A 17,411-nucleotide genomic window follows, 5' to 3' on the forward strand; every position below is an offset into this window, starting at 1 on the left:
AAGAACTTCTATATATTATTCATATTACTGTTTTTGTAGTATGAAAATGATTTCGAAAACTGGGAGTTATTCTCGCCCCCGCTTACTGAGTGACAACCATATCACTCATCCACTAAACCCATCTCAGATAAGAATACTGAAGAAATCTTAGAAGAAGAGGAGCAGAATCAATTTTGGGGCTGGTGATGAAGATCATTGTTCTCAGTTCTGATTCTAGTTTATGTTATTTCCGCTGCATCTGTTAAGATACTGTTATGTATGGTTTTACATTTTCGCTGTAAAACATTTGCTCTTTGAGTTGTATCAGACAATGAATATTATGAATAAAAGACTGGTTTCTGAATTTTGTACTTTTGATGCTTGTTATTTTCGAATGTAAATTTAAGAGCAACGCCGGTGTCGACCAACCCCTGTCCCGGGACGTGACAAATATGTTCCGCCTCTTAAAATTTCAAGTTGCTGGAGTCTTCTTCATGCTCATTTAGTGGCCTTGATCATTTATGTTTAAACAAGTTCTTGAAAATTTGTCTCTTTTCATCCGTTTGTGCAGCATGGATAACAAAGTTTGGCTTATCTAGTGGTGCGAATTACAAGGACACATTTAGATAAGATGTTTCTTTCAGTCACAAAAGTGAGGCATAGTATTAATATCAAGTACTTTCAATTTTATTGAATGATTTATATATCGTCAACATGAATTTGATTTGTTTAAGTTGCAATCTTGGTGGATTGAATATGAACAAGTCATCGCTCATTCTCAGTTCCTTTTAATGATTTGTAGTCAGAGGTGTATGGGGTTGGGACGACTCGTGTCTTCATTGGTAATATGAAGAGACAAATTGCTGCCAGTGAAAAAATTGCCACTACCTTGGAGAGTGAACAAGTTTCTGCTATTCCATGTCGTATTGATGCGCAACCATGCAACGTTGGGATGCTTGCAGGGAATACAAGTGGTGGCCAGGTTTACATTTGGACTCCGTCTTAGAAGAATAATTTCTGTTTTGAGCTTAACCATGTTGTTTCCATATGTTATCTATGGCAATATGGAAGTAAATGTTTTCTTGTTTATGCTGTTTAAGCAATATATATTTTTCTGTTTTTGGCCTTGATTAGTCTTTATTAAAGGAAAACGTGGCTACAAGTAACAGCGATGACATCACATTGGAACGTACATAGTAGAGGTGAAAATGAAAGGCAAGTTAGTCACATCAGGGCCCAAGTTTTGTGTTATACTGAAGCTTTGTGAACTACAATTTGAAACGTATGTGCGATCAAAACAAGGGAAAAGACAAAACTAACACGAAGCCCGAAAATAAATGAATCTATGCCATATCAAGGTATAGATCTCACGGTGTGTTTATATGAGATGATTGCAAAATAAAAAATTACTGATTGACTATAACTTCAAGTGAGATGTTCAGTCGATTATCTATACAAAACAAAAATCGAGAGATGTATCCTCGATTCACTGCAAAACTTAGAAATAAAAACCATGAGATTGATGAAAATATATTATTATTATTGAAAAAATTATTCTTAATAGAATTCAAATTGTCTCATATCATTTTATATATAGTCGATGATTATGGGAACAAGCATTTGTTTTAGGGTCGCTTGTTGGCTTCGTCACTGTTGATAACATAGGACAAACGAATAAATATTACAGCAGGGAATCCATTTGAATGAAAACCTCAAGTTAAACATATCAGTTGATAAAACGTATGTAGGAAGTAAAATCGACAAAGTAAAAATTTTCGGAATTAATGTCATCAAGAATCAAGTGAAGACATTGTGAAGCACAAGATCCTTCACTACAACAAAAATGACTTTCCGCAGCGAGTATATGGGATTTCCGCAGCGCGCATTGCACGCTGCAAAGTTAAAAACGGTTAAAAGTTCAAGATTATTCGCGGCGTACACGTGCACGCTGTTAATACTATTATCAACGGTGTGCATATGTACGCTGTTAATACAACTTTCCGCAGCGTAAACGTGTACGTCGTTAATAGTCATAAAACAACAAAATATTAGCGACGGTTTTTGACAAAACCGTCGCAAATCGACGACGGTAAAGAACCGCACAACCGTCGCTAATTTAGCGACAGCTTTACAATTTCGCGACAGTTCCAAAATCGTCGCTAAAATTTGCGTAAATATAAAAAAAAATTTACTTTTATAATTTAATAAATTTTTATAAAAAAATACAATACAAATACAATAATAATACTCATGATCTTAATTAACAATTAAAAAATTAACCAAAAATTGAAACAAAAACAGGTATCTAAATCGAAACTAAAATCATATAAGTGTTGTAAAGTGGTGTGGAGGAAAATGGAACGGAGATCGGGTATAAATAGAGAATTTTCGATTTTTTAGCGACGATTTGTTATTAAACTGTCGCCGATGTATGTCTATTAGCGACGGTTAATTTTTAACCATCTCTGATTTAAATCGGCGACGGTTTCTTTTAAACCGTCGCTAAATGTGGCCTTAATCGGCGACGGTTTCTTCTCAACTGTCGCTAAATGTGGTCTTAAAATCGTCACAACTTTAAAATTAGCGACGATTTTAGTTTAATTCAAACTTATTTTCCGCAGCGTGCTAATAATATGCATGCCATGAATAATACTATTGACGGCGTGCGATTAATGTACGCCGTTAATGTCTGAACACGATTTTTTTTTTAAAAAAAAATGATTTACTTTTAACAGCACACATAAATTTGAACGCCATTAATAATACTATTAACGGCGTGCCTTTATTGCGCGCTGTCGTTTATATAATTTATTAACAGCACACATAAATGCATGCTGCGGATATTACTATTCGCAGCGTGCTTTTAATGCACGCCGTCAATATTAATATCCGCAGCGTACTTTTAATGCACGCCGTTAAAGTATCAAGTTACTATCCGCAGCGTGCTTTTAATGCACGCCGTTAATAGTATCAAGTGCAACACTATTAACGACGCACATATGGGTGCACGCCGTGAAAAGTAGTATTCGCAACATGTTTTTAATGCACGCTGTTGACGACGTGCCGCGAAAAATTATTTTTCTTGTAGTGGTTGGTTCCATAGAAACTCAAGCATCCTGTGAGCAACATAAGTCCAAACAAAAACGTGGTGACTTTCGTTACGCTTCCGGCCCCACAAGTAGGAATCAAGGAGTTTCCCTCGTAAAAAGTGTTGGACTTGCCACGCAGAACTAATTAAGTGATTCCCTAATTAAAATTCTCTTTACCAAAAGTGGACACACTCAACTCTAGGTTATTCCTACACTATCATAGTTATAATCATCACTCGTTAAACCCTTTTCTCTATATAAACCCTTGACAAGAAACATGAATTTTATTACAAATTCTTTAGACACCAAGTAGAGAGTAAAGAGAGAAGAGCATATGGGCACCGGATCAGCAAACATAATGTTTCGGTGTGTCTTCGACGGAAGCTTATCAGTGTGCGACATGGACATTGAGCGGAGGCCATACCATCGCAATTGTTCATGCGCACTGCATAATTTGAAAGACATATGTTCACATTCCTGTTCACGACGGAGGACCGTTTCATTCCCCAAAAGAAAAATCGGGAAAGATTGTGTTGTTTCTGTATCAGCTTCCCCTATCTCTTCTTCTCAGTATTCTCATATTTGTAATTCATCAGTTAGGGGTAGGGAATGCAAAAGTGAGGATTCAGTTACATTGGCGAGCAACTTAAGAACTGGTTAGCTTAATCTTTCCTTTTTTTCTTTCTTTTTTTTCCCCATTTTTTAGATAGATTCTTGTAGGCCCTTGTCCGGAGAAAAAAAATGAAAGATAACTCCATGCTAGGAGTACTGATTCCTTTTACTATGTCTGTGAATGGAAATCTGGTTCTCTTCTTCGGCACTACGGGTGCATGCATCTGAATTTGTGCATGTCTTCAATTTTTCCATTATTACAACTCAAAACATGTTTTAAACAACCAATCAAATTTACATCCTGTTGCCAAATTTGAAAGCATTAGCAAAAATCATAGATTAAAATATATATTAAGAAATAGTTTCGGAGATTACTATCAATGTCTTTTAACAGCTACCATCTTCCTCCTTGTCGACCCTTTGTGCGCAAGTGCAATCTTCTCTTACTTATTGTTCTACACTTTGTCCTTGCATATTTAAATTTAGTAGCAATATATTTTATATTAATTATTACACAAATTAACCTCTAACATTTCTTTCACTTCTTGCCTTTATTATAATCCAAGATAATATAATATTTATGGAATATAGAGATATGATTAAAATCATTAAATTATAAATTAATTCCTTAAATAAATTTTATTTATTTACAAACTATAATACTATTATGTTTTTTTAATATATGTGTAAACACATACACATTGATTTTATTCATAAGAAAATAAAACATTGGTTAAAATTTAAGATATCAAATTTGTATAAACTACACTAATATAATAAATGTAGAACCCACGCCATTTAAAAAAAAAAACACTTTTCTGCTATCAATATATTTTTTAACTAAACTAACTTATTGTAATTAAATTATAATAAAATATTATAAGAATTATTTGGTTACGGATATTATAATTATTTTTCCAAGTTCAAGTATCTTAAATTGTAATCAGTGTTTTACTTTTTCTTTACGAATAATATCCATATTTTCTGTGTACAAACATATATTTCAAAAACAGAGATATTATTATAGTCGTAACTAAAATAAAATTTATTTAATTTAGTAATTTTAATCATATCTCTATATTCTATAAATACTATATTCTCTTGTATTATAATAAATGCAAGAAGTAAAAGAAATGTTTTGAAAAATTGTTAATATAAAATTTATAGTTACTAAAACAATTCCTTAATTTTTTTTATCAAAAAATAACAGCATTAAATAATTTACAATTATTTATGTGATATTTAGAAAAGCGAATAATCAGTCAAATGAGGTAAAGGCCAAGTTCTGACACACACGAATGGAAATATAATACCTTTGATTATTGTGATTAAAAAAAAAAAAAACCTTTGATTATTTCGAGAATATAATATATTCATATTTAAACTAGTCTTATTCCAACACTTGATTCAAAGTGGTTCTCTTTGGTGAAACTAATAATTACAGTCCCAACAAAAATATTGATAATACTGAAAACTTCAAACGAAAAAATTAGAGTTAATAATTATTTATGATTTCAAATATCGAACATATAAACCCTTACTTCTCACTTTGTCAAATAAAATTAGTTAAAGTCGAAATTGTCCTGACTTGCATATGATAAGTAATTCCTTTGTTTTTCCACAAGTCATGGTGCTTCGATCAAGGCTTTCAAGTCTAGAAAGAATTATATGTCAAGTGAAAGAGGACGATAGCTTCTATGTACTGGCAATTGATGTCATTTTAGAAATTTAGCCTCGTTCAAAACTTGATCAATAGCAAGTGTACGAGGTACAAATATCGAAAAAAAGTGTGTATACTCGAGATTTGAAATTATGAGAAGTTAAATATCTAAAAAAAAAATTCATAGGATATTGTCAACAATGTCGGGATTTCACACAAGTGATGCATGCAATTACAAGTTGAGTTTATGATAACATAAAGATAGCACGTTCATGTAAAATTCAAGGATTCAAAATTGATTTTTGACATGTGAGACCGCACATAGCCAAATTAAAATTAATTTGTTAGACTGTAGTGCTGTCATATACTATTTTTGTGCTACATCTCAACAACCGCAATAATATCAGGGCATTTATCTCAAGAAAGAGTCTAGTTTCCAAGAATTAAATTACTAATAATAATAACTGTAATTTCGGACAAACTAAAAGCTCAAGCTAGAAAACCCTTCTGTTGTAACATCCAAAAGTTCAAGACAGAGAACTCCCTCAGTAAATAAATTATGTTTTCCTCCATTTTGCAAAGCGTCAAGAATCAAGTGAAGACCCCCTTTGTCAGGTTGCATTGTTTTTTTCCACCCACAAGAATAGCAAAATAATCATTCTAAATAGTAATAATAATAATGCAAATAATCAGTGTATATTTTTCTCTCCACGAGAAGAAAGAAATCGTTCAAGATTAAATTCATAAAATGGTTCTAAACAACAGAGGGAACAAAAAACAAGTTCACGAGGTTCTTAACAGAAAACCGAAAGCCTCGTTGTTTTTGTGCTGTTGCAAGGCAGACTGAAGTCAAAGCAAATCGAAAACAAGACGAGGCCGGGATCGAATTCGGGAATTGAATGGATTTTTCGAAAGATTATCATTCCCCTGCCTAGTTGGATCCGTCTATTCAAGGCTCAAACGGTCAAATCATTTGTCCAAGCCGAGCTACCATTTCGGCGTTATGCATACCAACAAATATCCTTTGATTCTAAATCTGGAAGTTTTAAAGCGGAGACGAATTGACTTGTGCCCTCTTGAATTCCATAAATATATGCGAGATGGGTGCATAACTTTCAGGAAAGTTCATATCTTTCACCCATCTTCTCATCTCATCTGACAGATAAAAAGTGAGGGAGAAATGAACACCATTGCAGATGATATAATGCTTCAATGCTTCCATGGAGGCGTATCAGTTCACCAAATGGAGAAAGAGCGAAGGCCGTATCACAGAAACTGCAGCTGTGCATTGCACAAATCAAAAGATGCAAATTCCAGAGCTTGTTCTCATCACAAGAGTGTTACGATCATGAAGAAACCATGGTGCAGCAAATGCACTTTGTCAGTAGAAGCTCCAAAATTTTCCCTTCTCCTAAAAAATAAAGAGGAGAGCATCACATTCAATATAGGGAGAATTGAACAATGGTTGGTATTGTAGAAGGAATAAACGTAGCTACTACCTACACTTTTGAATTATATCAAAGCTGTATGTATTTACACCACTCCCAAGGCTACAGATTTATCCCATATTGATGAATTTTAAATATAGCACTAAAATCTTGGCTCGACCCCTGAAATTTATTCAAACCTTTACACTCGCTCTATGCATGCACAACATAGGTGTTCCATCGACTCTGATATCAGAAGAAAACTTAATTAAAAAAGATCAAACTTGTCTTATATTTTTTTGTTATAAATTTTTTTTAAAATTTTTAAAACATAAAAGATATAATTTTGAAAATAAATATACATACTGCAAAGTTTCCAATTATTATGGAAATTAGATTTTCCTCCGGAAATATATGTAATAATTTTATCCACGTGACATGTTCGTGGATTTTATTTCATATCCAAAAACATATTATCCGTAAAATTATCATTCCACCAGTGTAGCACCGTATGATGCTGAAGCCATGCGCTGCGCCTACTGGCCTGCCACTCCGACCTCGCTCCCGCCCCTCCGTCAGCACCAAAAGCTTCCGCTCAGTCGCCGCTCTCTTCTCTACCTCTCCACCACTCTCCCATTCTCCACCCCACTGTCCTCCTCCGCCGCCACCCCTGACACGATCACCGACAGGGTCTTCCTGGAGCTCAGCCTCTGCCCGTCTTACTTCCAGAACCGTACGCTAGGCGAGTACGACCTATCCCTCTGTACCGATTCGGAGCTCGTCGGCCGCCTCGTCCTCGGACTCTACGGCAATCTCCTCCCAATCACTGTCTCCAATTTCAAAGCCATGTGCACCGGCTCCTCCGGCTCCAGTTACAAGGGCACTTTGATTCACAAGATATTTCCCGGAGAATTCTTCGCGGCGGGTCGGCAGGGGATGAAGGATAAGGGGGAAATACCGAGAGTGTTGATTCCAAGGTTTTTTTGTTGGAGCACTCGCGGCCTGGTGTGGTTTCATTGTGCTTGTCGGAGAATGATGATGACGATGATTTGAAGCTGAATACCAATTATCATAATGTGGAATTCTTGATTACTACTGGTCCTGGGCCGTGTCCTCGGCTTGATAGAAACAACATTGTTTTTGGATCAGTTCTTGAAGGTGGGTTCAGTTTTATTTCTTCTTATTTTTTGTTATTTAGCTAATTTTCTGGTTCTTCAAACTTTTTAGCGAATTTTGAATCCAGGTCTAAAAGTTTCATTTTTATATTTTTGAACCAGTGAACTAAATTCTTGGCAAGGCAAAGTTAGCAGGAATTTAGGTGGTGGTAGGCTTAAAATTTCTATATAAATACGAATTTCGCCACTTTTCTTGGTATACTTGTTGTTTTTCATGCCCCTAAAATCATGAATTCTTCTGGTCCTGATTGATTTCAAGTCCTTTTGGAACTTGAGGATGAGTAAATGATGTTTCTTGCAATGATGTTTCTTGCTCCACATTTTCGGCTTCCGAATAGTTCCAATTGAGATGCGCATACAATCGCCTATTTCAAATCTTCCTAGAATACTTGGTAGTCAGTGTGTTGATGGGCCTCTCATGATGCATGTAAGGAGTTCGCTGATAACGTTGAAACACAGCGCAAAACTTCTATTTGGACTCTGTTTATATGTTGCTCTTAAGGCTGTAATTTACAGGGCTTGATGTGGTCACAGCTGTGGCTTCCATTCCGACATATAAACCATCTGAAAGAATCCGCCAATACAACGAATGTGCGGAGTTCCTAGGGGACGAAAGAGCTAAAACCGCTCGTGCAATCTGGAACAGACCTCTTAAGACATTGTATATCAGTGACTCTGGTGAACTTTTAGTTGTAAAACCTATCCTGTCCCCAACTCTACCCTGAGTTTTTCATGCTTCTATGTAGCAATTTTGTAAATGTTCCTCTCAAGCACAAGGCTTACAACTTCCAAAAAAAAATGAATCTTTTACTAGCCCCTCCCCATATTGTTGTAACATTCAACTGCGGTTATTCTCTTTCTGGGTTCCATAATTGATAAAACTTTTGATACTGACAAATTTGTTGTTTTGGCCCATTATAATTGTTTCATGTAATGAAAAAACGTGCTACCATAGCCGCTGCCTTAAATAATTGTGTTACTTCAGAGTAGCTTAATGTAGAAGTCTAACACAACAAAACAAAATCGAATTTAAACCAAGAACCCAGACAAGATTTCAAACTTAAATTGGCTAAAAAATATAAAATACCAGTGATGTTAATTCAATTTGGTTGTGTCCGGAATCCTTCGACCGGGTTATTAAGTGAGGTGGTTGAACTGAAAAATCACAGCCTTCTTTTAGGTTGGTTGAAAATTTTTTAGATACAAATATCAGTATATGAATCTATAACTTCCTTTTTTTTCTCAGTATTTGGAGCTAAACTTGTGCATTCATCTTACATATCAAGTTTCCGCAATACAATTCAGACAATACGTCCTAGTATCAGCTTTTGACTTGAGAATTTGGAGACAAAACTTGCTGTTGTCCTTTAGGAGGGAGCTTAGCCGCAATGGCCCTTAACTCATTAGCAATCTCAGTGAAATTTGGCCTCTCCGATGGTTCAGATGACCAGCACCTCTCCATTAGATCTCTCCAATCAGGATCACATGGTTCAGGGACAGGGGGACGCAATGTGTTGCTCACAATACCGCCTATTATATCAAGAAGGAATATAAGAAACAGAATTTGTTCCTTACAAAGAGAGTGGTATTAGAATTAACGTACGAATGTTGTACCGATGATTGCTCCATAGTGCAAATCTGCGTATGGTTCTTCTCTGGTCAGAAGTTCCCACATCACAATTCCAAATGAAAACACATCAACCTGCAAATGAGGCCCTAAGAATAAAAATCCAACTTAAAGAAATATCGATGATCGAAGCAGATTTAGGACCTATCAACTGAAAATATAATGATATTTACATTTAATTATCTAGAAATGACGTTTTTGCAATGCCCTTTTCCCCTTTTTTTTCCCGTTATCATACTCTTTAACATTTTATACGGAAACATCTCTCAGCCGTTGAATCAAATTACGGATTTGGTTCCAAGTTGGATGTGAGTACAGTGCAAAGTGATCTTCGAAGTTAAAAAGAATTAAAGAAAAACCTTCTCGGAAACAAGGCTGCTGCTGCCATTAAGAAGTTCTGGTGCCATCCAGGGAAGTGTTCCCCTCACGCCACCTGAAATTAGCGTCTGACATTTCACCTTGGACAGCCCCAGGTCACCAACCTACAAGTGATCAAGACAAATGAAGACTAAAACAGACAACGTGATGGGATTCAATCATAATTTTCGTCTAACCATGAAGGGTGCATGGAGGACGAATATTAAAAGAGGTTTGAGAACAAATTTGAATGCAAAAATCTAGCTTGGAGAAGCTGAACTTAGATTTGCAAGCTGTCAGCTGATACATAAAAGAAATTATATCAAGGTAATTTCAGGGTACAGAATGATGTACTTGGACTACTTTTGAACCAGCTTCTCGCAACTCATATTCTTTTTTAGATATAATCAATAAATTAGTACAGCTCCCACTTCCATTTATATTTATCAAATTATGTGCTGCAGAGCAAACTAAGGACACTATAAACTCAGATCCGAACATGTAGTATAAAATTTGAGGCAAGTGCCTCGGATTAAAAAAAATTACTAGCATAATATAGTTAACACATGAGCTCATCACATAAATAATTATTAATGGACAGTGACCCCGGATGAAAACTTGAAGTCCCACCATCTATTATATTTTTTAATCTCGCTTATAAACAATCAGCATCTATGACGATCACACTCGTTATCGCTCGATTCCTCTGTCTAACACTTGGCTACATAATTTTCGTAATCCATCAAAATTTGCATCTACTGAAAGTATTTTTTTCAAGGTGAAGTTGCTCGAAACTCATCTATTATCGACAATATTACAAGAAATACTAAATGGTTTGGCTATGTTATTGATCAAGAAAAAATTGGTCGAGAATTGATTAACTTAATCAATATTTTCTCTTCCAATACTGCGAGGCGAGCAATATTAGTCAGATGATTGTGCATGTTCAAAACATGAATTTCATATTTTGTTTGGATAGTCTTGATATTTTGCTTATGACATATTGATTTGATTAACATATTTTGTCTATCTTTTATTTCTAGAATTTATATATTTAGACTATCATATTTGTCGATGAAAAAATATATGAATAAGGGCACCATTTTTTTGTGCTAGACTCTGGCCTCAAAAATCTCAGATCCGGCACCGTATAAACCCATCTTAGGCATGCACATAAACAGATGGGGAAGTTTTAAAATTGATTGACTGTGATTACGTGAAATGTTTTGTTTAATGCCATTTATTAGCAGTCATTTGTCTACTTTCTTTTTTATTATTAATTAATATAATAGGCCCATAAATTGTCTACTTGATCACATTAAACAGATTTTGACTAACAATATAATTGATATTTTCTCTCTTCTACTTCCAGTCTCCCTCTACTCTCCTTCCCAAATTTCCTCTCCCCCTACCATTACATTATTACATTCACGTACAATTAAGATTCTTGAGCCTATTGACATAAAAAGTAAAATACAACTAAACTAAAACCACTGTCAAGTAGTGATGTTTAAACAAGCAAAGTAGCTTAACTAGTGAGCTTTAAACTACAATCACACAATAACAAAATTTTCCAGAATGAAACTTCATGTTTCACACATGGTCACGTGGTTTTCATTGGTGCACCACAAGATTTCTACTCCGTCTTACTGATTCCACTCATGGGAAGAATCAACTTCTCCTAGGTCTACCCCCTTCTGGTCAGAAATTATGTTCAATGCAATCCAGATTGATTTGGGGGCTCGCTAAGCTAATAGAAAGGCTACTGTATCACAGCTATCATTCTGATAAACTTTTTGGAAGCCAATGCCACAATGGTCAATATAAAAATAAGAATTATAAACATCATCATCGTTTGTTAAGTGGCCATCGATCCAGAACTAAATTTGAAAGCATATCAACAGAACCAGATTCCCCAATGACACAGCTTCCATAATCCAATATTCAATCAGAACTTGTAGCTATCTACTAAGTTCCCATTTGATTTCACTGTACAAGTGCTCAAGCATTTGGCCAAACATCATAACAAGCTAATGGAAGCCTTGCATGCGTGTATAAAGCTCCAATTAAGTTTCACATGCACACGAATGCATACATACTAATTAGCACACACAACACCAAACCATCAAGTTTTTCAACAAATTAATATTTATGAGATAGAGATCACACGGTTAAAATTGAGATGGGAACGAATAAGAACCTTTTAAACACGTGTAAGCAACTAAATAGGTAAGATGGACACAAATTTCGGACATACCTTGCATATTGGGCGATGTGGATCCCGAAGATTAACCAATAAATTGTCACTTTTCAAGTCAAAATGTACGATATTCTTTGCATGCAAGTATTCCATCCCAAAGGCCACATCCATGGAAATCAAAAGACGCTTGCGTTTATCAAGAATTCTGAATACAAGAAGGGTTATGTCTTAGTTTATTGTCAGGTAGCACACCCAAAGTAGGGTCATTTTGGCATGCGCGTGTGAGTGTTATTGCAGATAACAAAATACGTGCATACACCTCAGCATCAAGATTTGAGAGAGTAATAACTTGGATAAAAAAACTACAGAAGATTCAGAAAATACATGGATACCAAGTCCAGGCAGTCAATGGGAAAAGAAAGAATACATAATGCAGGTCCTAATCTAGTAATTAAGTACTACAATGTAATTTGATGAATTATTACCTCTCGCTCTTCTGCAAGGCATTCCTCAATGAACCATTCACCATGTATTCAGTAACAGTTGCAACTGTACCACCAGGACAATCAAGCACGACCCCATAAAAAGCTACCACGTTCGGATGGTGCAAATCAGCCAGCTTGATTGCCTCATTCCAGAAGTCATCTCTCTGATTATTTTACGAAAGACCGCCATAAATCAAAGCATGAAATATGAAAAATGGGCAATGATTGGATGTTTAAAATCATCAACGCAGTGATGACTGACCATGCGTTCTTGTTCTGAAGGCTTCCCAGCAAAACATCTATCATTGATACGTTTGATTGCAACATCCGTACCTCTCCACTTTCCATGGTAAACGGTACCAAAGGTACCAGAGCCCAATTCTCTTAGCTCTTCCAGGTCACTATTTTTAATAATCTGGCATAAAGAAAAGAAAGGAGGAAAAAAATGAAAAGGTCAGATAGACAACAGAGGATGAAATGGCAAGATTTCATCCCTACACTATTTAAGAATCACAAAGAAAATCATTTTAAAGTGGAAGGATACCTGCAAGCGACCCATGCCATCAGATGCAGGGAACCCTAAGTTTATCTTTTCTGGCAATTTGGCCTTGATTTCCTGAATGATAAAATTGTTGGAACGTATAATTCCAGTAAGCACATAATTCACACATTCAGGTGCTCATACAAGAAAGAGAAGAGGCAACCACTAACCTCAAATTTATCCCTGGGCTGCATTTCTACAGTTGGTGGTTGAATTTCACCATTTTGCTGGGTCATAGGTGAAGAATCGCTCCAAGAATTTGGTGATAGTTCCGAATTTGAAGGGACAGATGAGTGAAGAACAGAAGCAACTACACCCTCAGCAACAGCTTGAAGTTCTTGTTTTATCAATTCATCTGAATCAACTTTAACTGAAATAAGATAAGCTCATGAGTAATAACACAAGGGACCCAAATAAACCAAAATGTAACAGGAGAATAATTTGTCACCTTTGTTGGACGATATATGATTTAGATTAAAATCTTGATTCAAATTTCCTCTGGGTGGGTCAGCTGCATTGTCCACTGGAGTCTCTATCACTGGATTCAAGTAATTACCAGGCCCTGCATTCTCCCTAATAAGTTTATTGGGCCTGGGAGGAGGGAAATGAGAATCAAGCCGTAAGTTCCAGGGATCCTGGTTACTAAATAATGATGCTGAGTTGTCTGGGATTTCTCCAACCCTAGAAGATGGATACATTGATGATGTGCTATTTCCCTCGACTGTAAAAGTTTCCTTATCACCAGACATTCTTGATGGCAGCCATGAAGTGCTGACCCTCTGTTGTGCCTCTAGTATGTCTTTCTCTCTAGACTCAGCAACAGATTTGACCATCTCATTTTCAACTATAATTTCGGAAGGGCGTATATGGAGATTTTCCAATCTCCCATCGATTTGTCTAAGATGGTCAAATGCCGAAGGAGAATCATCTCTAGGATTTCCACCTGCAAGTTTACTTGCAAATTGGGATACACCAAAGACATCTGAAGTCTGCAATGGCATGCATCCAACGGGAACAAAATCATTATTTAAAGGCATGCTAATTGTCGATCCCTGTATACCCTGGCGTTGAGGCTGGACAGTATTAGCTTGCATTGGTTGAGGAGTATTAGTTACAAGCATACCGAATGGAGATTGAACTGCACTAGTCGCCATCATGCCAAGGGGAAATTTCACCTTAGAATGTTCAGGATTTTCTGGCTTCTGATGAATAGTTTTCTCATCCATATTCTGCTCCTCAAACTTCCGTGAAACCCCACTTCCCTCTGTCTGAATGTATCCACTTTCACGATCCTCCTTACCTGCAACTTTTGGCAGTGCCCCAGCAGATAATTGTTCCGTGAACCCTTCTGAAAGGGCTCCAGTTACAGCAGGCCTATTTATTGTGTGTCCACGGTCATCCAAGTACAGACTACGATATACTGATCTTGAGTCAGTCAAGGTGCTTAGCGGAAATTCTTTTTGCTCCTGAGCTATGGTATCTGAATGAGCATGAGGCAAAGCTTTTTGACACATATAACAGTCTTCAAATCTAGGAATTACGTCAGAAACTAAAACTGGTTGCGGAGATAGGCCACCCTCTGAAAAGGTTATTTGCTCAGGATGTAGAATTTGATGCCAATTGTATACTGACGGAGCCTGAGCATGATGCGTGCTATGCCCTTGTTCAGGTGGAAGTTGGACAACCCTACGAGACACCGCATGTTCTGAAGGATAATGCTCCACACGAACTTGTCGAGGCTGAATCAGGGAAGGAACAGCACTAGGATTCATGATGGAAGGATTCGTTGTCATATGTATAGAAGGTGGAAACTGTTGAGGTAGAGCTACAGTAGGGATGGACTGTTGGGTGTATACAGGAGACACTGCTTGCAAGATCTGTGAAGGGAATCCCATTTGAGAAGGAAGTTGCACATGGCTAGCAGGGTTTAAAGTTTCCCGATGAGAATCAAGATAAGTCTGCATGTAAGGAGCTGCTGGAAAAGCCATTCCCTGTACTGAATGGGGGACGGTAAGAGGGACATGTCTGTCTACTTCTTGTTCAGGAGATGGACCTACAGAAGGATCAATATGTGGTGCAGGATTAGGATCTGCATAGATCATTCTTGAACTTGTCTCTAGCGGCACACGAGGATTTCCCATGGGCGAAAATCCACAGTTGAATGGCAGACCATGAGCCTCTCCCTGAGCGGGGCTAGAGCTCTCAGCACCCTCAGTAACACTCAAATCTGAATTCTGAGCAGAATCAGCACTCTCAATGCTCTCCTTCCTAGCAATTTGACCTGCAACACTAAGTCGATCCATAATCCCATTCACTGCCTCGACATATTTCTGTCCACTATCCTGAAAATCCCCAATATGTATGGGGACAGGACTCTCAATCTCGGAAGGTGAAAACAAAAAGATTCTCAACTTAGAAGACCCATCTGAAGATCTCTCAATCAACTTCTCATATTCATCCATCATGTTCTCAAGATCATCAGGGCCCGAAACAGACACTAGGGCATCGAGTTCCTCATCCGGTAACTGGTACTTAATCACCACACTCTGCCCACAAATATCTATCATTTTCTGAACAAATTCACCGAAACTTGCACCTCTCCTAATACTGATGATCCTAGTTTGTCCACCAACATATCTCAATGTCCCGTCACTTGGTCGAGGCAATATTTTCCCACCGAAACTGCATAAAAACTTAACCTTCCTCCCTGAGACAGAATCATCACCACCCTCATCACTAGCATGATCAGAGCCCACGCCCCGTGTCCCCACAGAAGGGGCACAAGTGTACCCTGTTGTTGAATTAACTGTGGGACCCACAACACCTGTTTGATATGGCGGAGGTACGACATTCTGGACCCACCTGCCTACTCCAGGAACAGCATTGTTCAAACCTAGATTTATAAACTGAGCATCATGAACTGTTGCAGGATAATAAACAGCAGGATTGGATCCGGGGCTACCCCCTAAATCGGTACATGGGTTTGCGTAAAACCCTTCCATGGGCTTCCCCGATGAAGTCACAGCCAGCGCAATTCGCGGGTCCTCAGCCACAGTTCTTACTATATTTAGCGGGCGTAAAGATTTGGGTATTGAGTTCTGATCGAAGGCCATAATTTAATCTATGTACTTTAGAATTTCCTAGCAATCCCGTTAAAAAAATTGAATCTTGTACAAAATCTACAAAAGCGATATGAAACTTGGTCTCTTTCGTACTCGTATTCAGTCCGAGAGTCTATATTACACCCATTAAGCAGAAACAAAGAGAAGAAAAAAAAACCACAAACCAACACAAATAGACTCGACACAAAATCAATACAAAAAATACCCACCAAGAAAATATGGATTCAAAACATGGAGAAAACACCAAAGCACCGTTTTCCAAGGGAACGCCTAAGGGAGGAAGATGCAGCCCTGGATTCGGTGAGCTTAACACCAACCAGTTTCCCTGTATATAATCAAGTGTGTGTGTGTGTAGATAGTATACAGTTGTATTTCCCTGAAAATAGTCTTCTGATTTCTGAATGAGGATAGCTGGAAGAGAACCTCGGGGAGGTGCCGCTCAATGTCTAGATCTTGGTGAGCAGGAGAAATAAATATTTTTTTATTTCAGAAAAAAACAATATTATTATTATTATTATTTATTTTCTTAGGTATTAAGTTTAAATTTTTTATTATTAATTTTTTTAAAAATAGTGTGTGCGTGTGAGAGTGGGAGGAGTTAGGGCCACGTGGAGAGGTGCATGTACAAATCTATTTCGCTAGAAGAATTTGGTATCGAGCAGGATTTGCATTTATGGTCGTTCAATATATCTATTCTATTATATTAATGATGAGGACATGATACTAACTACTCAGGGGATACCAATTTTTTTTTCAATTTTTACCCTTATATGATCTTAACATTACACTTTTGTTTTTTGTTTTTTTTTATTTCAACACATACTTTTATTTTATTTTTTTATTTCAACAATTCAAATATCGACTTAATTTCTCCATAATTTTTCAAATTTCACTTTAGTCCATCGATAATGATAAAAAAAGATTGTACACACACATCGGATGTACAGAGTAACTAGTTGTAATTAACTAATGGACCATCGAGTAACCAATTACAACCAATTACATTCATCCAAAGTCGTTATCCCTCGAATTTATACTAAGTAGATGTACGCTTGAGAAAACACATCAATTAGATAAATCGTATTATGCAAATTTATTTAAACGTTGATTCATCGTATTCATCTAGTTCATCAACTC

The 17,411-nt window shown here is 36.8% G+C and overlaps 1 protein-coding gene and 1 pseudogene across 2 annotated transcripts; one reads left to right on the plus strand and one right to left on the minus strand.

Annotated features, from left to right (window-relative positions):
• Positions 1-7,247: 7,247 nt before the first annotated feature.
• On the plus strand, positions 7,248-8,822 carry LOC142540063 (peptidyl-prolyl cis-trans isomerase CYP28, chloroplastic-like; annotated as a pseudogene).
• Positions 8,823-9,157: 335 nt separating this feature from the next.
• Positions 9,158-16,731, minus strand: LOC142540062 (RAF-like serine/threonine-protein kinase 20). 2 transcript variants are annotated; one of them, XM_075645937.1, is made up of 10 exons: positions 16,484-16,731; positions 13,601-16,045; positions 13,323-13,522; positions 13,156-13,227; positions 12,874-13,026; positions 12,612-12,775; positions 12,184-12,331; positions 9,929-10,051; positions 9,557-9,644; positions 9,158-9,472 (listed from the first exon to the last, which is right to left on the minus strand). In XM_075645937.1, the coding sequence occupies exons 2-10, from the start codon at positions 15,717-15,719 to the stop codon at positions 9,264-9,266; spliced, it is 3,276 nt and encodes a 1,091-aa protein (XP_075502052.1). In that variant the 5' UTR covers positions 15,720-16,045; positions 16,484-16,731; the 3' UTR covers positions 9,158-9,263. The 2 variants fall into 2 exon arrangements, with proteins under 2 accessions (XP_075502052.1, XP_075502050.1); XM_075645935.1 differs by having other exon boundaries at positions 13,601-16,731.
• Between the last annotated feature and the right edge of the window lie 680 nt (positions 16,732-17,411).

The sequence above is a fragment of the Primulina tabacum genome, chromosome 3 (genome assembly GCF_025594145.1).
Source record: "Primulina tabacum isolate GXHZ01 chromosome 3, ASM2559414v2, whole genome shotgun sequence".
Classification (NCBI taxonomy): domain Eukaryota; kingdom Viridiplantae; phylum Streptophyta; class Magnoliopsida; order Lamiales; family Gesneriaceae; genus Primulina; species Primulina tabacum.

Bases quoted from the DNA above. Each gene is read 5' to 3' on its own strand.
- LOC142540062 (XM_075645935.1), bottom strand. From the start codon at position 16,265: ATGGCCTTCGATCAGAACTCAATACCCAAATCTTTACGCCCGCTAAAT. The intron at 13,027-13,155 runs GTATCCTTCCAC...TCTTTATGCCAG, and splicing joins ATGGCATGGGTCGCTTGCAG to ATTATTAAAAATAGTGACCT. The intron at 10,052-12,183 runs GTATGTCCGAAA...GATCACTTGTAG, and splicing joins CACATCGCCCAATATGCAAG to GTTGGTGACCTGGGGCTGTC.